A 20192-nucleotide genomic window follows, 5' to 3' on the forward strand; every position below is an offset into this window, starting at 1 on the left:
AAGCGGTAGGTGGATCCAGCTAAGGAGAGATGAAAGTCATGATGAAGGGAAGAGTGTAAATCGTACAAGAAACTTGGAGTTAATAGGTGAAGCAGCAAGCGGGCTGCAGTTGGAATCTGATGGGAAGAGAAGGTGGTGCATTGAACCAAATAAGGGAGGTAGTGGGCAGAGGGGAACAGTAGAGGGAAAAAAGAAATAGTGGCTGAGGTCTGTGTAGGAGATCAGGAAGAGAGAGGAAAGGGACATAGTGGGTGCTCTGTACCTGAGATCGGAGAATTCAAAATTTATGCTGTCAGGTTGTGAACTACCCATGCAGAATATGAGCAGTTTGTACTTGGCCTCACAGACAGGTTGGTGTGGGAATGGAGAGGGGAATTAAAATGGCTGGCAACTGGGAACTCCAGAAGGTCACGGCAGACAGAGTGCAGGTGCTCAGCAAAGTAATCAACTAGTCTGCATTTGGTCTCACCTACGTAGAAGAGGACGCACTTGAGAACGTTGAAGATGAGATGGAGAAATTGAAAGGAATTGTGTCCTTACAAGTGGCAGGGTGGAAGTAGGTATATTCCCGGTAGCAGTAGGCTTGTAATGAATATCACTAGATACTCTGCCTCCTGAGATGGAGACTGAGAGATTAAGGAAGGGTAGTTAGAAATGGACCAAATGAATTTGAGAGCAGAGTTGGTTTCAGAGTTGATGACATTGATGAGTTACAGGATGCGAAGGAAAAATATTGGTGTACGGGAGGCTAGGGTTGGAGAAATAGACATGATTGCTATGGACAATTAAATGAGATATTTTGGTGTTGCAAACGATTGAAGAAATCAAAATTGATCCAGTTAAAATGTTATTTATTATATTTGTAGTGTTTGGTAGCATTAGAAGAACCAGCAGCTAAATAGATTTCTTGGCATCAAATTTCTTGGTGTTCACCTGGCGGAGAATCTCACCTGGTCCCTCAACACCAGCTCCATAGCAAAGAAAGCCCAGCAGCGTCTCTACTTTTTGTGAAGGCTGAGGAAAGTCCATCACCCACCCCCCATCCGTATCACATTCTACAGGGGTTGTATTGAGAGTATCCTGAGCAGCTGCATCACTGCCTGGTTCGGAAATTGCACCATCTCGGATTGCAAGACCCTGCAGCGGATAGTGAGGTCAACTGAGAAGATCATCAGGGTCTCTCTTCCCGCCATCACGGACATTTACACTACACACTGCATCCGTAAAGCAAGCAGCATTATGAAGGACCCCACGCACCCCTCATACAATCTCTTCCCCCTCCTGCTGTCTAGGAAATGGCTCCGGAGCATTTGGGCTCTGACGACCAGACTGTGTAACAGTTTCTTCCCCCAAGCCATCAGTCTCCTCAATACCCAGAGCCTGGACTGACACCTTGCCCTATTGTCCTGTTTATTATTTATTGTAATGCTTACACTGTTTTGTGCACTTTATGCAGTCCTGGGTATGTCTGTGGTCTAGTGTAGTTGTGTGTTTTTTTTCTGCATTGTTTTTTACGTAGTTCAGTCTGATGTTTGTACTGTGTCATGTAACACCATGGTACTGAAAAACGTCTCATTTTTACTATGTACTGTACTAGCAGTTATGGTCGAAATGACAATAAAAGTGACGACTTGACTTGAAAATCAAAAGACTGTAGATGCTGGAAACACTGAGTAAGTCAGGCAGCATCTGTGGAAGAGAAATAGATAACGCTTTGGGTACTCAATGCTTCATCAGAATAAACACTCTCTCTTTTGATTAGGTACCGTAACACATGAGGAACCTGCATCTCTCCGCAATGCATGCCATTTAGATAGCTGTGCTTTAGAATAGGTCAAATCATTAAAATTTGACGTGATACTGAATCACCAACAGATTGATTTTGAGGAGTTGTTTTTGAAGTAGTTGGGCTTTTAAAATTTTTGAATTATTTTCAGTGAGCCGATAATATAAAATTAGTAATCAATTATAGTATTAGAATCAGATTTATTCTCACTGATTTAGATGATGTAAATATTATTGTTTTGCAGCAGCAGTAGATTTGAAAGACAAAGTCACTACAAAATGCAGAAATAAATAATGTAAATAAAAGGAATAATGAGGCATTGTTCATCAGTTTATGGATCATTCAGAAATCTGATGGTGGAATGGAAGAAGCTGACTGTGAATTGTTGAGTGTAGGTCTTCAGGATTCTGTGCCTCCTCCTTGACGGTAGTAATAAGAAGAGGGCATGTCCCAGGAGGGTGAGTGTCCTTCGTGGTGGATTTCACCACCTTGTGGCAATGCCACTTGAAGATGTCCTCAATGGTGGGGGATTTGTGCTTTCATACAAGGCTCTGATGTACACTCTGCAACAACACATATTGCACATTTCAAATGTAAGATCCTGCCTTTAGGGAAAGACTCTGTTATCCAACAGAAACCACTTGATAACATCAGCCATTTATTAGCTTAGCGAATAACACAGCCAGTGATTATGTGGCTGCATTGCAATAAAATTTAATGGTCACAAAATGTAAGTAGTTTGACTGGAAATTAGATTAAGCAATTAATTATTTCAGCACTATTATTTGAAAATGTTCTTTGGAGGGCTGGAAGAATTACATTTTGGGAAGTTATGTAAAAATAGAACTTAAACAGGGAACTTCTCATCTAGAGTTACACGTATGAATTTCATGCATTTTCCATGATATCTGTTCTTACATTACACTAGTCCACATGAAAAATTCCTTTTGGATATTTGATGGAAAGTTGGTGACGTTTTCTAGCATGACCATTATTGGACACACATGAGGCAGCTACACGTTCCTTTTCTCCCCCATCCACCACCATGTAACCAATATATTACACATCATATCTTCTTTATGCTCCACTCACTCAGGTCCTTACCCTATCTCCCAACCAACCTCTGTTCAGCCAGACTGCAAGCTTCCTCTTCAACCAACTCCTTCCATGATTGGCCCAAAATCTATTTATCCCCACCACCTTCCAACCTACTGATGTACATCCTAAGGACCCCATTACCAAACCTAAGTGTCCTAGTACCAACTCACTTTTCTACTTCTGTTCCAACTGGAAGTTGGACCAGGGTCAGACTCCTCTCATGTCAAGCCCTCTTTCCAACCAGTATTGTCGGAATTGCTCTTATGTTTGAGCTTGATATTAAATGATAAGATAGAGTACAATAAAGAAAGCAGCAACCAGGAATTGTAAATCTGCACTCTAGTGGTTTGCTTAAACCTTTCAAATCCAATTCTGTTATTTATTTTATTTAGAGATCCAGGACAAAATAGGCCCTTCTGCACCTTTAAACTGTGTCACCAACAACCCATGATTTAACTCTTACTTAATCATGGGACAATTTACAGTGACCGATTATCCTGCTCACCAGTACATCTTTGGACTGTGGGAGGAAACTGGGAAGAAACACACACATTCCACGGAGAGGATGTACAATTTCTTTACAGAGGTCACTAGGACTGAACTGCAAACTCCGATGCTAATAACCACATTGTCAGCCTGTGAGGGATATATTTTTACCATTTATAGGCTAAGTACTGTGATAAATATTTGTTGTATGATACTTTAGGGATATAAGATGAGCAAGGCTCTAACCCTCTTTGGAGAGAAGGCAAGGTTGTTACAAATTTTATTTTGTTGTATTAGTAGTCTATAATCTTGTTCCACTGCTGATTGACTTTGCAAACAGAAAAGATTAGCCTGTGCATCAAGATTAGTTTATCAGAGTGAAAAGCATTCAGCCATTTAATTCTGACATTTAGTGAAAGGAATTGTCTGGAGGTTATTGGTCAAGGTCTGATGGATTACAAGAGGTGGAACTACCCAGTTATACTTGTGATAATCTGAACAATTTTCTTTCCATAGATGATTAGCATCTAGCTGTGCAGCACACATATCTCCTGACCCAGAAGTCCTTTCATCATAAAATGATAGAAAATTCATGACATAGCAGGAGGATATCAAGCCCATTGTCTGTGTTCTGTTCAGAGTTATCCATCCTAATTGCACCACTCAACACTTGGTTAAATGTGTGCAGAGCACAACCCTAATTACCACAATGTGTTTAGGGAAGGGCCTTGGGACAACAGAGCAACTGCTCTGCCCCTTGACCACACCTCAGTTGGAGGGCAAAGTGACCACATGTCTGAACATTCCTTACCTTGCCAAGACCATCAGCAGAATGACAGGTATGGAGACTAATCACAGTAGGAGTTACAGGTCGGAAGGGCCACCTACCAGATAAAATAGACTCCTCCACCTGAAGATCTGCTAGTTCGTCTGAGAGTACAGGTCCTGGAGTACTTAGTTTTACAAAGGAACCCTGAGGGATAGCAATAACCTGATGTCAGGTAGATTAGCCAAGGTCCAGTAGTAGGCCTCCACTTGAACTGTAACTTTCACCAATGTAGGTGGTGTTTTGTCATCACTTACATCAAGATGCAATGAAATTCCTTGCTTGTATGAAGTTCACAGAGTAAACACTATACATGGTAATAATTACTCAAACAATACATACAGCGAGGAGAGCAAGACAATGGAATGGTGCATAGTATTGCAAAACAGAAGCAGTGGGAAAAGAATTACTAAGTGACAATACAGAAGATGTAGGATTAAGGGTTCACAAAGATACCTGCAGCACTAGGGAGGGGATATGAAAGAGGGTGATTGGATCAGAAGTCTGATAGTAGTGGGGAAGGAGCTGTCTTCAGTCTGTTTGTCTAGTCGTTCTGACTCCTGTATCTTCTCCTTTGAGGTAGAAAAGAGAAAAAGCAATGTCCAGGATGACAGGCATTGTTGATAATACTGTTCGGCTTACTGTTACAATGTGCTGTATGGATTGATGTAGTAAGCCTATTGTGGACTGTGTTTACCATTCTCTGCAGGTTCAAACAGCCCAGAGCGGAGCAGCTGCCATACCACTGAGATGTAACCTGTTAGGATACTTCCTATAGCTCGTCTGTAGAAATGTGTGAGAGAAATGCATCAATCTGTTTGATACATTTTATAAGTACATAGTATTCACAAGTCAATAAGCATTGAAGAGGCTACATATTTGAGGATTTTGACCCAAACACTAACAATTCCTTTCCTCCCACAGATATTGCTTGACCTGCTGTCTTCCAGCAGATTATTTGTTGTTATTGCTCAACCAAAGAAAGCAACTAAAAAGATGATAACTTAGAATTGCTCTTCTTTAGGCTTCCATATGTGCATTGTTACTTATTTGACAAATTAGAACAATATACTGTATATTTCTGACCTTTACTGCGGGAATCTTTTGAAGGATATTCTGTACTTCCAAGAAAGTTTAAATGTGCAAAGATACTTGATTTTCTGATTGTTTAGACCCAGAAGTACTTTTGCATCTACTTCCATTTATAAACAATTGGAAAGTAATAGCCACTTCATGCCAACATTCTGGTTTTTTTTTTTGGAGCAGCAGGGGGAGTTGTCCTTTTAAAAATTCCTAAAACAAAATGCATTCTTATAATAAGCGCTACGTGGGTTGGTGTCTGTTTTTCCAGAAATACTTGGAGTATAAGAATAGAAAAGAAACTGAGAGTGTAGAGAGAGGATTTTCAGCATTATGAGAGGAGAGGGTGAAGCAGGAGCTGAGGAATGATAGAAAGATCTGATTGGAGTGAGAGATGATGAACTAATTGGTTATTACCCTCCAATGTTTTAATGTTACCCTTCACTGCCCATCTGATTTGTTCTACCCTTTCTTTTATCCTTCACTATCACCCCTAGTCCCCGGACTCTCAACTTTACCACCTCCACCCCCCCCCCCCCCCCCCATTCTCCTCCACCTGGCTTCACCCAACTCTACCTCCTCTCGCTTTGGAGGGTCCAACACCGATAAGTGTTGGGACATCGGGGACCTAGCCGGACTCGCCGGTCAGAGTTCAGAGTCCACCTCTTGCTGCAGCACATCCAGACATCCCTGGAGGGTGTGGGGTGGGGTCAATAGTTTCATCTGTTGGTTCAACAACCTCTTCATGTTTTCAGTCGGCCTCACCATCTGCGGGAAATAATGGATGTGAAACACCCATGAAATGCAGGCTCTTACAGTGGGAGGTGGCAAGGAGTAGGAATCCCTCCCTGCAAAAGGGCTTCTGCAGTCTCCTGAATCTCTTTGGTGCCTCCCAGGATCCTGTACTGTTCGGTGTTGTCTACCCTTGAGGGGAGTGGAATCACCCATTTGGCCAACCCCACCAGTACCTTCTCCCAGGCTACCCCCAAATGCAAAATGACCCTTGTTTGCAGGGGTCTAGCCCACAGCACATTCATACCCTGAATGCACTCGGGACCAAGACAGTCATGACTCCTGGCTGTCCTGGTCTGATGGCCACCTGCAGGATGAATGGAATGGCCTGAACCCTTTATTGTAGCCCTGCGGCCCCCACCAATAGTCGGGGTTACCTGGAGACCACATTCCCTCGGCACTGGTGTCCACATTCCCTTTAGCCCAATGCACCACAGAAGGAGGCCCTCAAGCTCCCTGGCCAGAAAAGCATCACTGACATATCCGCCATGAGCCCTGAACCCATCCCTACGTGAATGGGGTATGAGGGCGCCACCCACTGCCCAACCCTGCTGTTGCTGGAGACCCATTAGTGCCCTTTGCAGGGCCTTCATCAAGGGATATAAAACTACGACAATGAATGTTCAATCGCACTTCTAACTCAAACAGGTACTTTGTTAAGTCCCCACGAGTTACCCAACTATGACATTAACCATTCAAAAAGCAGGTACTTAACTAACTATGTGCAGAGGCCCTCCCTTCTGGAGCACGCTTTCCCAGTGGTCCTTCAGCCTCGGTCACGACCCACTCTGAAGGGGAGGGCTGAGCAAAATGAGAGCAAGGCTCTTGGACCCCGGGTGCCCAGAACCAGAAGCCAGTGCCATGCTGTGAAATCGTGGGAGAGAGCTGCCGCATTGTTCAAACGGGCACGGCAGAAGCGGCTTCTGACCAGTTAACCCTTCATGTTATATCCCCTCAACCCCATTCTCATGGTTTCTCCCCATAACCTTTGACACTCTTACTAATCAAGATCAGGTGGGGTTAAAAAAGACACAATGGTGTAATAGAAGTACCAGTGGCAATGGATGTCTGAGTGTTTAGGCATTATGGTTGGTATTACCATTTTAGATGCAAATTAGTATAAAATACGAAAGTTGATACAGTGGCCCAGTTTTTAATAACTGACATTCACTTTCACCGTAGTAACCTCAGAAAAACCTTTGAAGGATTTGATCTTCAAATTTCAATTGAAGCCCCAACTGGATTTAATGAGAAGTCAGGATCTAGTAGCAGCTTTGTTTCTCTTAAAGCATGCAATGGAGACATTGAAGTATAGCATGCACACTTCATGAAAAAGACAGCCCACAGTTAGTGGCAGTTAGTGGGCTGACACAGTTGACTAAACCAACTATTCTTTAAAACTTACATGATATTAAACTATGCAGCTGAATGCTTTTCTAGTCAGCTTACCAGGATCATTACTCAGTTAAGAAAATTAAACCAGACTATGGAATGGGGTGCCATTTGTCAAGGCCCTACAACCTGACCGATATTTACTGCAAACAATCTGAATTTCAGAGCATGATGTTTTGGCAGCTCTATGTAACACCATGAATTAGTGAAATTGTTAGATTGAGGGATATCAATACACAGTACACAAATGTTTTCTTTGCAGAATTGACCATGTGTTTTTTTTTGTAGCTGGTCATCTTGTAATTTAAAAGAATCTTCCTGAAACCCTACCAAAGTTAAACTTTGTTTTCCATGTGTGTAAGAGCTTGCTTTTAGTAGCAGTTGGAAGTTTGCCAATTCAAGTTAGCTACAGCAGATGTTGCTCTCTCAGTCCACCAGGATTCCAAATGGAGGGATATCACATCCTTCCTAGGTAACAAAGAAAGAGTGACTTGTACAAAGAAGTTAACTTTTTAAGCAAGGTACACTCACATTTAAATTTAGACCAAGTATTGGATGGGTGGATGGTTAATGCTCACCCAACTCCTGATTTACTGCTTCTCCGGATTCATTCCTGTACAGAGCAGTAAATCCTCCCTAAGAGGAGTGGTCAAAACCAGAACTGCAGATGGATTCTAATCAAATTCTTTTTGGTTGAAGCATCATTATCTCATTTTTGAGCCATAATTCTCTTGAAATAAAGGTTAGCAATCCTTTGATGTTCTGAATACTTTTTAATGTTTGAATGATTTGTCCACATGGACAGTACAAAGTATTTCCACATTTTGGGCTAATGATGTAACGGCAGAGATTTTTACCAACAAAAATAATATGAGGGAACTTATAATAAAAGTGGAGGAGATTTAGATACTGGAGAAGTAAAATAAATCATAAAGCACTTGCATTAGAATAGCTGGCTGTACTTAACGTTACTAAATCAGCGGATGGCAATGGAGTGCATCCTTGGTTGCTGAGGGGAATGAGGATGGAAGTTGCAGAGATGCTTGTAACTTCTCTTTTAATCATTCTCAGGTAAGTGGTGGTGTTAGATTATAAATTGACGATCTTTCACAATTTTTAAAGAAAGAAATGAAAAAATGAATCCATTGTCTACAAATGAGTCAGTGTAACAAACAGACAGACAGACATACTTTATTGATCCCGAGGGAAATTGGGTTTCGTTACAGTCGCACCAACCAAGAATAGTGTAGAAATAGTATAGAAATATATATAGCAATATAAAACCATAAATAAATAAATAATAATAAGTAAATTATTCCAAGTAGAAATAAGTCCAGGACCATCCTATTGGCTCAGGGTGTCTGACACTCTGAGGGAGGAGTTGTAAAGTTTGATGGCCACAGGCAGGTATGACTTGCTATGACGCTCGGTGTTGTATCTCGGTGGAATGAGTCTCTGGCTGAACGTACTCTTGTGCCCAACCAGTACATTATGGAGTGGATGGGAGACATTGTCCAAGATGGCATGCAACTTGGACAGCATCCTCTTTTCATTCACCACCGTCAGAGAGTCCAGTTCCACCCCCACAACATCACTGGCCTTGCGAATGAGTTTGTTAATTCTGTTGGTGTCTGCTACCCTCAGCCTGCTGCCCCAGCACACAACAGCAAACATGATAGCACTGGCCACCACAGACTTGTAGAACATCCTCAGCATCGTCCGGCAGATGTTAAAGGACCTCAGTCTCCTCAGGAAATAGAGACGGCTCTGACCCTTCTTGTAGACAGCCTCAGTGTTCTTTGACCAGTCCAGTTTATTGTCAATTCGTATCCCCAGGTATTTGTAATCCTCCAACATGTCCACACTGACCCCTTGGATGGAAACAGGGGTCACCTGTGCCTTAGCCCTCCTCAGGCCCACCACCAGCTACTTAGTCTTTTTCACATTAAGCTGCAGATGATTCTGCTCACACCATGTGACAAAGTTTCCCACTGTAGCCCTGTACTCAGCCTCATCTCCCTTGCTGATGCATCCAACTAACCACAGCAGTAGTGAATCTGCTTAAAAATACTGATCTGGAGCAAATTAATAGTCATTTGAACAAAATGAATTTGTTAAAATTGAATCATGCTTAACCAAATTGGAAATTAATTTTTCCAACTTGATTTCTCCAACTTCTGGTAATTATGGTTTCCCACTTCCCTTCCCTCTTCAATTCCCCACTCAGACCCCATCTCCTCAGCTGCCTATTACTTCTCCCTGCTGCCCCACATCCAGTGTGCCTTCTTTCAAGGTCCACTGTCCTGTCCTATCAAGTTCCTTCTTCTCTCGCCTTTTACCTTTTCCATCAATCAACTCCCAGCTTCTTACTTCATCATCCCTCCCCCACCCACCCGCTTCACCTATCACCTTCTAGCTTGTCCTCCTTCCTCTGCCTCCTCACCTCCTTATTCAGGCATCTTCTCCCTTCCCTTCCAGTCGTGAAGGGTCTCCATAGACGTTGCCTGCCCTTCCGAGTTCCTCCACCATTTTGTGCATGTTGCTCTGGCTTTTCAGCATCTGCAGATCTCTTGTGTTTTTGAAGATGTATTTGTTGGGTTAACAGTTGATGAAGAACAATGCAGTTAATGTTGTGCACATGTTTACGGACTTTCAAAATGTACTTGATAAAGTGCTATGTACTATGCTGATCATTGAAGTTGAAGCTTATGCAATAAAAAGTAGCTGAGGCAGCATGGTTGTGAAATTGGCTTAACGTCAGCAGTGAGTCATGATGAATGGCTGCTTTTCAGGTTGGAGGAAGGTAAACAGTGTTTCCCAGGGGCCTGTACTAGGACCTCTGCTGTTCCTCATACATATTCACGATTTGGGACTAGTGTGCACAAGGCCCCTTCCAGAATCTGCAGACAACAGAAAACTTGGAATTGTGGATAGATTAGAAATAGATAAAGAGAATATACACAGGATGATCGAAGAGGAAGATAGACTAAATCAAATATAACAGAAGTAGTAATAGTTTGAGGGAAGGCTGTGTAATATAAAGGGTAAAATTCTGAAAGGAGTAAAAGAATATGGAAATCTCAGTAGTTATGTACAAAAATATTTGGAAGTGGCAAGTTAAGTTGTGAAAATTATTTTAAAAATAGACCAAAAAATCTTAGTGATCAAAAGCAAGGAAATTCTGTTGAACCTCTATAAAGCACTAGTTTTTCTGTTGCTAGGAAATTGCATCACTTCTGGTTAAACTACGATGAGATGGATGTCAAAATTCTAATCTGTGAGCGAAATATAATCAGTGGAGTGGTTATGGGGATGTGAGATTTCAATTGTGTGGATAGTCTGGAGTAGCTGAGGCTGTTCCCCTGAAGGGAAATTATTTAACTGCTGTATTCGAAACATAAAGGGCAGAATAGTAAAGGAAGCTGATTGTTCCTTTTCACTCCCTGCATTTGGACATTTACCAAGTGTAACGAATTGGAAGATCTGTCTTATTGAGTCATGCTGAGATGAGTTCCTAGACTCAATCCTACTATAAAGATAGGTGCTAAACAAAAAACAGTTTCTGGTCCATGTGTTAGTCTAAACACTTTATTTTCATAATTGGATTGCAATGTTGACGGTGGGAGAGATGGGATGCACATCCACAACTTACCCTCCCAAGGTAGAAACACATGGGAAGCAATGACAAGGTAGAGGGAATGGATAGGGAGAACTAAGCTGTCTGAAAAGGAAATAAAATGCCACACTGTGGTAAATCATGGGATCTTCTGAATAGTCAATAAAAATTCTTCAATCACCATAAAAACTGCAGATGCTGGAAATCTGAAATAAAATCAGAAAATGATGGAATTGATCATCCACAGTAAGGAAAAACAGTTAAACCACAATCCATCCTCAGGAATAGGAAAGAGAGAAAAACAGATCGCAAACACAGATTAAAATTCTCCTTGATTTTAAACTCATGATGTACGATGAGTATTTACATTTTTCCTTTGCTTTGGAGTGCCAGTGGTGGTGTTTTGTAAGTTTTACACTTACTTTGTTTTCTTTTTTCCCAGATGGATGAGATTAAAGGCAAAGACAGAGTCATCCTTGCCCTGGAAAAGGATCTTGGGGTTCAAGCAGGCCACACACAGAAGCTAATTCTGCAGAAGGAAGCCCTTGATGAGCAGTTAGTGCAAGTGAAAGAGGCAGAGCGATACCATAGCAGTCCCAAGCGAGAATTCCCCAGTGCTGCTGGGGACACCTCAGAACCAGCAGCTAACCACGTAAGAACTATTACCTATTTTGTTTTGATACTCTGAACAATGTTGCTTGTTGGTAAATACATGGTGTAAACTGAAAATAATAATTGTGTTGGTAAATCTACTGGACAAACAATTCCCTTGGCAAATTGGTTCTAGCTATAGGTTTACAAATTAATAATCTATTCTTGGCATTGATATTAATCTATTCAATATAATCCTAAAATTTTCTTCACTCTTACAATGCTTATGTGCTGGGAAAAGTACATGTTAAGTCTGTGAGTTAGCATCCAAGTTAATTTGGATTTCCACCTCATTAATCTTTGCTGTGACATCTTTCGTTACAAGACTTTTCTCTGTACACCATCTGCCCAACCTTTTATGAGTACAAATAGCTCTGAATGTGGTGTTAGCTTGCTAAGAGCTGATGAAGAAAGTAAAACCACGTTCACTGTTTAAACTCTTAGAGAGAAAATCTTTTGACAATCATGACTGCATCCTTAATGGGTGGTTGTATGGATGGGTATCATTCTTCAAGTTTCTTAGAGCCAAACTGGAAACAAAGGAATTGCTGCAGCAGATACCTAGCTCCAGATATTTTTAAATTGCCTTCAAAATTGTAAGTAGTAAATGTCTAAACTAGTGAACATCAGTTTTGAATTATGCTACATATCATGACAGAAGGCATAGAGTCTGGTGCTAACACATTTTTAGAATAATAACATTTGTAGATTTTTATCAATTAATAATCAGCAAAGATTTTGTAGTCTTTTCAAATATCTTGTATTATTTGCAGATTAAACCATTAAAGGAGCAGTATTCATTAAAGGGGAACTGTAGTGTCAGGGTAAGTACAATGAACAAAGTGTACTTACCTTTACATTAGTCCTTTAGCATCTGAAGTAAGTATTTGAATGACATGTACTTATCTCTACATTGACCCTTTAATGTAGGCTTAAGTGCAAGAAATGATGCGTATGGTCTACATATACTGCTTATGCCAGGATGGTGCGTAGATGTGTATCTAACACAATATTTCTTACTCCAGTGCAGATTGATTATTTTTTGCAATTAGTAATCGCCAAGCTGCTCTGGCAATCTGCTGCCACAAGTGGAGATTCAACTTGTGCTTCTTGTTTGCCTGAAAGCCTCTTGCAAATCCCCAGAGAGGAAGTGTCAGAAAAGAGAGCACCTTCCTTACATTGAAGGAATCTAAACTTTTAGTTCTCCTGTACATTCGGTAGCATTAATGAAGAGCACAAGTTCTGAGAGAAGCCTGTCTCCAATCCTCATGTTGGAGATTTGGGAGGGAAATGTAAATTAACAAATTAAAATTATGCATATAGTTTCAAGCACTATAACTTAGCTCCTACCCTTTGATGGCCTCGTCCCTGTTGCCATATCTGGGGTAGCTTATTGTTCTGCAATAAAATTACTCTTTCTGTTATTTAAAGTGATTTGATGATTATATTAGCAATTCATCTGTGAAATTAAATATATTTTCAAAGTGGAAGATTTATTTTAAAAATAATATTCAAATAATGGATGTTTTAATTCTTTTAATCAAAAGTGAAGGATGATGAATGGTAGATGTGTAGGATGCCATCTCACACCTCTGAGTGAAGGTCACGTGTTCTCTGTGCAGTCGAAGTGTTTACTCCAGGTGTGCTGGTTTCCTCCAATACCCCAAAGACTTGTGTATTTGTACGTTAATTTGACTCTGGAACTTGCCCCCAGCATTCACGTAAATGGCGGAATTTGGGGAATTGGATAGGAATGTAGGTAGAAAAAGCTGGGATTGGCTTATATTTGTGCTTGGTGACTTAAGCCTAACAGGCCACAGTGCTAGTTTCTGTACGTTTCTGTGATTTGAATCTTTCTGCTTCCTCACCACTGTAACATGCAATAATCCAATCTTAATAAGGATTTTGAGTGTGTGTATTTAGATCTCTGAGTTGCTATGCTAAACTTACAGTTCTCGTCAGCTTCCATTGGTTCCCTACCATCCACTGCATTAATTCTTCTGTATGTGCCTATCTGCTTCTCTCACAGTGTATACTTTCCTGATGTGTTTTTTCTGATCTACTGGGTCTTCCCCTCTACTTATCATTAACAAAATGTGTGGTGTTCGTATCCTCCATTTTAGAGAATTAGTCATCCTAACTTCTTTGAGTTCTACATTCTCTGCTTTAAAAGATCTTCCTAAAGGCTCACCTGATGATCTTTGTTCAATGATCAGCCTTAGCTAATCTCTTCATTAGATGCCTTAGTTAGGACATAACCAAGTGATTGTGTTTTTTTTAAAGTTTGTCTCTTTAACTCCAATTTATAATCTATTTAAAAAATATTGTGTTACCCTGTAAAGTCAGTATTACTTTGCTACAGGTAAATGACTGAGTTACACCCATGACTAGTTCGCTGTTAGGATACATTTCAGTTAGGCAGTATCCACCTTGTAGAAAGAGGTAATACCCATATTTCTTATTGCTAATTTACCTATTATGTAAATGCTATATTTCAAATATATTGAAGTAATATTCTTACTTCCAAGCATAGTGATGCCCATTGCATTACAAGAGCTATTTATCATTTGGGTTGCTTAGCCTTGAATTTAACAGTCTAGAAATTTGATCAAATAATATGAATTGCTGGTTTACCATTGCTTTGCTTTAGAAATTCAGCTAGCACTTCCTGGAGTGAGCAATATTCGTATTTCTTATCTCAAGTCTTATAGTTGTACAGCATGGCTCACCAGCTCTGCACCAACCATCAAGCACCTGTTGAACTCGTTGTACACAAATCCCATTTTGACCTCCCTACGTTCCTGAAACAAATTCCATATCAGGTGCCTATCAAATTGTGTCACTGCATGTAATTCTTCCTTGCGTAGTTTTATTCCATGTGTTCCCTGGCCTTATGACCTTCCTCCTCTGATCTACTTCTTCATCCAAGCAACCAATGATCCCACCCTAAATTGGTGCTCAATCAACTCGAACATAGTGACCTCTGTTTTTCCACCAACCCCAACAGATTCTCTACATTGAAGAATGATAGTTAATGGATAAATTATTAGGTCAACAGCATGAAATCTGGGGCATTGATTCAGAAACACGGGTTTGAATTTCATTTCAGCTGAGTAATCTAAATTCAAATAAATAAATATAGATAGGATATATAAATACAGTTAGCCTCAGTACATCAATCTACTGAATTGTCATCAAATCTCTTCAGGTTTGACAGCAACCTCTAAGGACGTAAACCTGATTTTCTCCCTATGTGATTCAATATCAAACATTTTTAACAGTCTTTCCATCTATGGCAATTGGATTTGGAAAAGAAGCGGTGGGATTACCTGCAAAGCCCAGCCCATAAGAAAGAATGCATTTAAAATTTAAAACTATATAATTCCCACATGACCACTGATGTAAGCCCTGATTTCCACCCACCACAGTTTCTCACCTAATCACTGACTCAACCTAGTCTGAAGCTAGGTCTGTTACCTGATTGTAGATACCTCCTCATCCCAGGTGCCATCTCCACTGCCCCAGATGCCCCAGGGTCATGAGCTATAAGGAGAGGTTGGACAAACTTGTGTTGTTTTCTCTGGAGTGGCAGATGCTGAGGGGAGATCTGATAGAGGTTAATAAGATTATGTAGGCCATAGAGTTGATAGAATCTTTTTCCCCAGGGTCAAAATGTCTAATACCAGAGCACTTGTATTTAAAGTGAGAGGGAGTAATTTCACCGGCAGCAACTATCCATAACCAAAATGGTTATAAGCGTGTCATGCGGGGACCATATATTTCACTCGTTCATGCACAAGAAGAATAAATTTTGTGAAATCTTTTACAATGTCTTCTGGGAAGAGGGGTAGGGAATTCAGTCACTCTAACCTTTTCTGCTAAGTCATTAGATCTGTAGCTTAACTCTAATCAGCTTCTATGAGTTCACAATGCTGGAATATATCCTCTGATTTGTAAACATGCAACAAGTTAAGCAACCAATTTGGTATAAAAATGGAACCAGAAATTCTGGTGATGAATTTCCAAGCACAAATGCGTTTTAGTGCAAGCAACCAGGTTTGGATTTCTCTTTCCTTACGTATTCTTCATTCTCTCAGCCAGCAAAAATGTATGAATCTCAGCACTTTTTTTTGCGACTGAAACTTGTCATTTATTTGAATCACAAGGAGATCTAGAATATTGCTGCACTTATTCCCAAAGTGCAGCATAGTGACCTATGGTCATGATAGCACATCCCTTGATACCTTAACATATCTCAAACAATTCTTACAAATGTTAAAATAACAACCATCCTATAGACAAATTCACTAAGGCAAACAAGTAATGTACTGATCTATCCAATCCAGTACTGTAATAGAGAGTACTGGATTGGACAGATAATCTGTGTCTAGATAATTAGGCAAAGTAACATTTTTCGTACTGACAGCAAAGATTCCCAAATGAGTTCCATTATAATTGGGTACAACGAAATTGACAGAATAAGCCTAATCCCTTATCCCAGTCTCAGAAAGGTACTTCTTACAGTAGCTTCAAGATCTAACGTTGTTCACATCAGTCACTGTTATGCCCACTTGGGTCAGGGTCTTTGTTAGGGGGAGACTTAACGAGTGAGCCTATGCCTTGTGGGGATTGAATGATTGGAGTTCATTTTATTTAACACATGAGATGCAAAATTACTTTCTGATGGTGTGTAATGCTAAATAGGAGAAGGTAAGAATTCATCTGTCTCAAGAGATGGGCTTGTGATGTCAGCTTGAGACTAACTACCTGTCGCTGCAAAAGGGATTCATGCAAAGTATCTTCCGGGAGTGGTCCGAAGGTGATTCTAAAGAAAGTAGAAGGAAGTTGGAAGGATTGACTACCAATGTGATGATATTTGTCTTGGAGCCACCATTTACTTACTTGTGACACAGAGGGAGGCCATTTCACCCATCAAGTCCATGCTAGCTTCCAAACAGCAGTCACATCAGTCTTATTACTCACCTAGGAATTTTGCTGCAGCCCTGCAATGTTTTCCATTTCATGTGCCAAGAGGACTACTCAATTTTATAAGGTTTAAGGATAAAGGGGAAGCCTTTTAGGACCGAGATGAGGAAAAACTTCTTCACATGGAGAGTGGTGAATCTGTGGAATTCTCTGCCACAGGAAACAGTTGAGGCCAGTTCATTGGCTATATTTAAGAGGAAGTTAGATATGGCCCTTGTGGCTAAAGGGATCAGGGGGTATGGAGAGAAAGCAGGTACAGGGCTCTGAGTTGGATGATCAGCCATGATCATACTGAATGGCGATGCAGGCTCAAAGGGCTGAATGACCTACTCCTGCAACTATTTTCTATGTTTATATGTTTAATCACAGATTAAGGGCATTATAGGGTAGCAATGCATTTGCTGGCCATCACTGGCTAACCTTCAGACTGTGGTGATGATGCAAACTTTGCACTTCACTGGCTTCTCTGTTTGTTCCCTGTTGGAGTCACACACAGACTGAACTGGATCAGGTCAACCTTTCTTCATGATGTGTTAGTGAGCTAGAAGAGAACCTTGCAGGAATCTGATCATGCCTTTTAATTGCTGAAGTTAACAACTTTGTTTTTAAAACACAGTACAGGCCCTTCAGCCCACAATGTAATGCCGAACCTTAAACCCTGCCTCCCCACCTTAAATTCCTCCATATACCTGTCTAGTAGTCTCTTAAATTTCACTGGTGTATCTGCCTCCACCACTGACTCAGGCAGTGCATTGCACGCACCAACCACTCTGAGTATTTTATTTGTTGTTGCTGGCAGAATTCAAATTTACAACTGTGGATCATTGGTCTTGGCCTATGGATCAATATTTCAGTAAGAAAGAATAACAAGTATGCTGCTGTATCCTTAGTGCACCAATATCATCCTCCTTTATTTGGCACACTACTGTGTAAGTTTCTTTGCATTGGGCATCAAGTCAAGTTGAGTTTATTGTGGTGTGTCCACGTATGATGAGGTTCGGGTACATCTACTCCTGGCAAAGTTTTTTGTGACAAACTTGCTGCTCAGTCTGTGCACTTTAAGCACTGTGATAGTTAAGCAGGCATTTGTTGTCCCAGTAGCAGTTTATGGTGGTTCTATTGTCTGTTTAAGGTGGTTGCTAGGGTTGAATGAAAAATTGCCTGATGTAGTAGAGGGATATTGTTCCAGTTTCTTTCTGATACAGTCATTATAAAACAAAACTGGTCCAAATTGTCATGAATGCGTACATAGAAAATAGATACAACTAGGATTAACATCTCCATTTCCCCTTCCTCCTTCCACTCAGAGTTTGCTTACAGGATGGTCTTGTTCTTTGACTTTAAACAGTTTCTGAGCCCAGCAGAAGGATATATAAGCAACTGTCCCTTCCCTTTTAATTAATAGAAGCTTGATTTGCAAATGATGAAATACAAACCATTTTTATGTAACCATATTAACATGTGTACTGATCATTAATCTTGGAAAGAGCACACGCAGTATGAATTGGTATAACTGAGATCACTGAAGCAGCTTAAAAGTATGAAATGATTAATGTTAATTGTGAGTGCTGTTTGCCTTTCTTGGGTCTGGCAAATGTACACAGATCACTGAGAAACCTCTTTGTATTTACAGCTTCCAAAAGTTGATATACAGGTGTCCCCCACTTTATGAATGTTCACTTTATGCCACTTCGCTTTTACAAAAGACCTACATTAGTAACCTGGTTTCACATTACAAAGAGGATTTTCACTTTTACAAAAAATTTTTCCCATATAAATTAATGGTTCTTTGCTTTACGCCATTTCGGCTTAAGAAAGGTTTCATAAGAATGTTCTACCTTTGTAAAGGGGGTGGGAGGGGGGGGAACCTGTATTTGTTTTGTTAACAGAAACATAATATGATTTCTCTTTGTCAACTTTGATTTAGGAGCCACTTCTGGATGAAAGGGATGTGCGACGTTTTCAGTTAAAGATCGCTGAATTGAATGCTGTGATTCGTAAGCTGGAAGACAGAAATACTTTGCTGGCGGATGAAAGGAACGAGCTGGTAAACTCAATAACATGTCTTTCATCCACTTTAGGAAATGAATACACCTTGCAGCTATCTTACACGGGAGCATAAAAAAAGACATTCCAACTGGAGGAAAATTAAGAATTTGAAATACATTCAGTTGCAAGATAGTTATTTTATGTAATATTTGGATAATAAAGCAATCATTGCTACTGCCCAACAGCTTCAGAGATCCCATTTTGATTCTGACCACGCTTGCTGCCAAGTGAAGCCTATACGTTTTCTGTGAGTACTTAGGTTTTCATCAGGTCCTCTAGTTTCTTCTCAAATCTTAAAGATGTGCTTATAGATAATTTGGCTGCTGTGAATTATCCATCAGTGTGGGTAAATGGGGAAAAAAATCAAAGGGAGTTGCTGGACTGGAAATAAGGAAAAGGGTGACAGGATTTTGGGAATTCAATTGCCAGGACACAGCTTGGGTATAATGGGCTCAATAGTTCCCTGTATCCTAGTACATAAAATAAGATTAATCGCAGACAGTGAGCACTGTCAAAACCTTTTAATTCATTGTATGGTAGAAAGTTTTTTTTGTGACCGTTTCCTCCAGGTGACTTTGAATTATTTTTCCAGTTGAAACGTGTACGAGAGACGGAGAGCCAGTTGAAACCACTCGTAGAGAAAAACAAACGGCTAACGAAGAAGAATGAGGATATCATGCATTCTTTACAGAGGATGGAAGACAAGCTGAAAACATTGACCAGAGAACATGCTGAAATGGTATATGTTGCAAATCCATGTCAGTTGTCTCTTTTTTATACAATTGAGGCCTCATTTTAATTTCCACTCTGATTGTGACTGACAAAATAATGGTGCAGCTCTTAGCTTTCTCTGTTAATTATGCAATAATGTTACAGAAGCTTCAGATAAGTGGTAGATGTGCAGTTAAACATGAAATTGCAAACCTCCACAGTCACCAGACTAAAAGCGGCATCAAATCAGATTGCTCACAATTGAAATTAATTGAAAGTGAAGAAGTTGTCATGGTAGATGTTACCACTAAAAATTTGTCTTAACAGTGTGAAAGTTCAGGCATTATTGCCTCAAACTTTGGTACAATAAACTTCTGTTTGCCTACCAGAAGGAAAAGTTATCATCACAAGGACAACTCAGACGACATACATCACTGAATGATCTGAGCCAAGGTCAAGATGAGCAAGAAATGGAATTCTTGAGACTCCAGGTTGTAGAGCAACAGCATATTATTGATGATTTAACAATGGTGAGATATTTTGTAATTCTATGTATCTATGCAGAATGAATTTTAGCTGCTGGTAGTGAAATATTACTGACTCACTTTAAACTTCTTAACATGTAGTTCATAAAATTTCCTAGTCAAAATTCTTTCTTCAGTTCATCAGTTTGATTTTTGAGTTAAGTGCAGTTTAATTTCAGCCTGTAAGGCAAATTT

General features: G+C 40.2%; 1 protein-coding gene across 1 annotated transcript in view; it reads left to right on the forward strand.

Annotated features, from left to right (window-relative positions):
* The window catches only part of LOC132391709 (janus kinase and microtubule-interacting protein 1-like), a 236253-nt gene that overhangs the window by 169900 nt on the left and 46161 nt on the right, over positions 1-20192 (forward strand). The window contains exons 6-9 of the mRNA XM_059965260.1: positions 11519-11728; positions 18641-18760; positions 19355-19501; positions 19863-20003. Of these exons, the coding sequence (XP_059821243.1) occupies positions 11519-11728; positions 18641-18760; positions 19355-19501; positions 19863-20003 (618 nt within the window). The remainder of the gene's footprint in view (positions 1-11518; positions 11729-18640; positions 18761-19354; positions 19502-19862; positions 20004-20192) is intronic.

The sequence above is a fragment of the Hypanus sabinus genome, chromosome 3 (genome assembly GCF_030144855.1).
Source record: "Hypanus sabinus isolate sHypSab1 chromosome 3, sHypSab1.hap1, whole genome shotgun sequence".
NCBI lineage: Eukaryota > Metazoa > Chordata > Chondrichthyes > Myliobatiformes > Dasyatidae > Hypanus > Hypanus sabinus.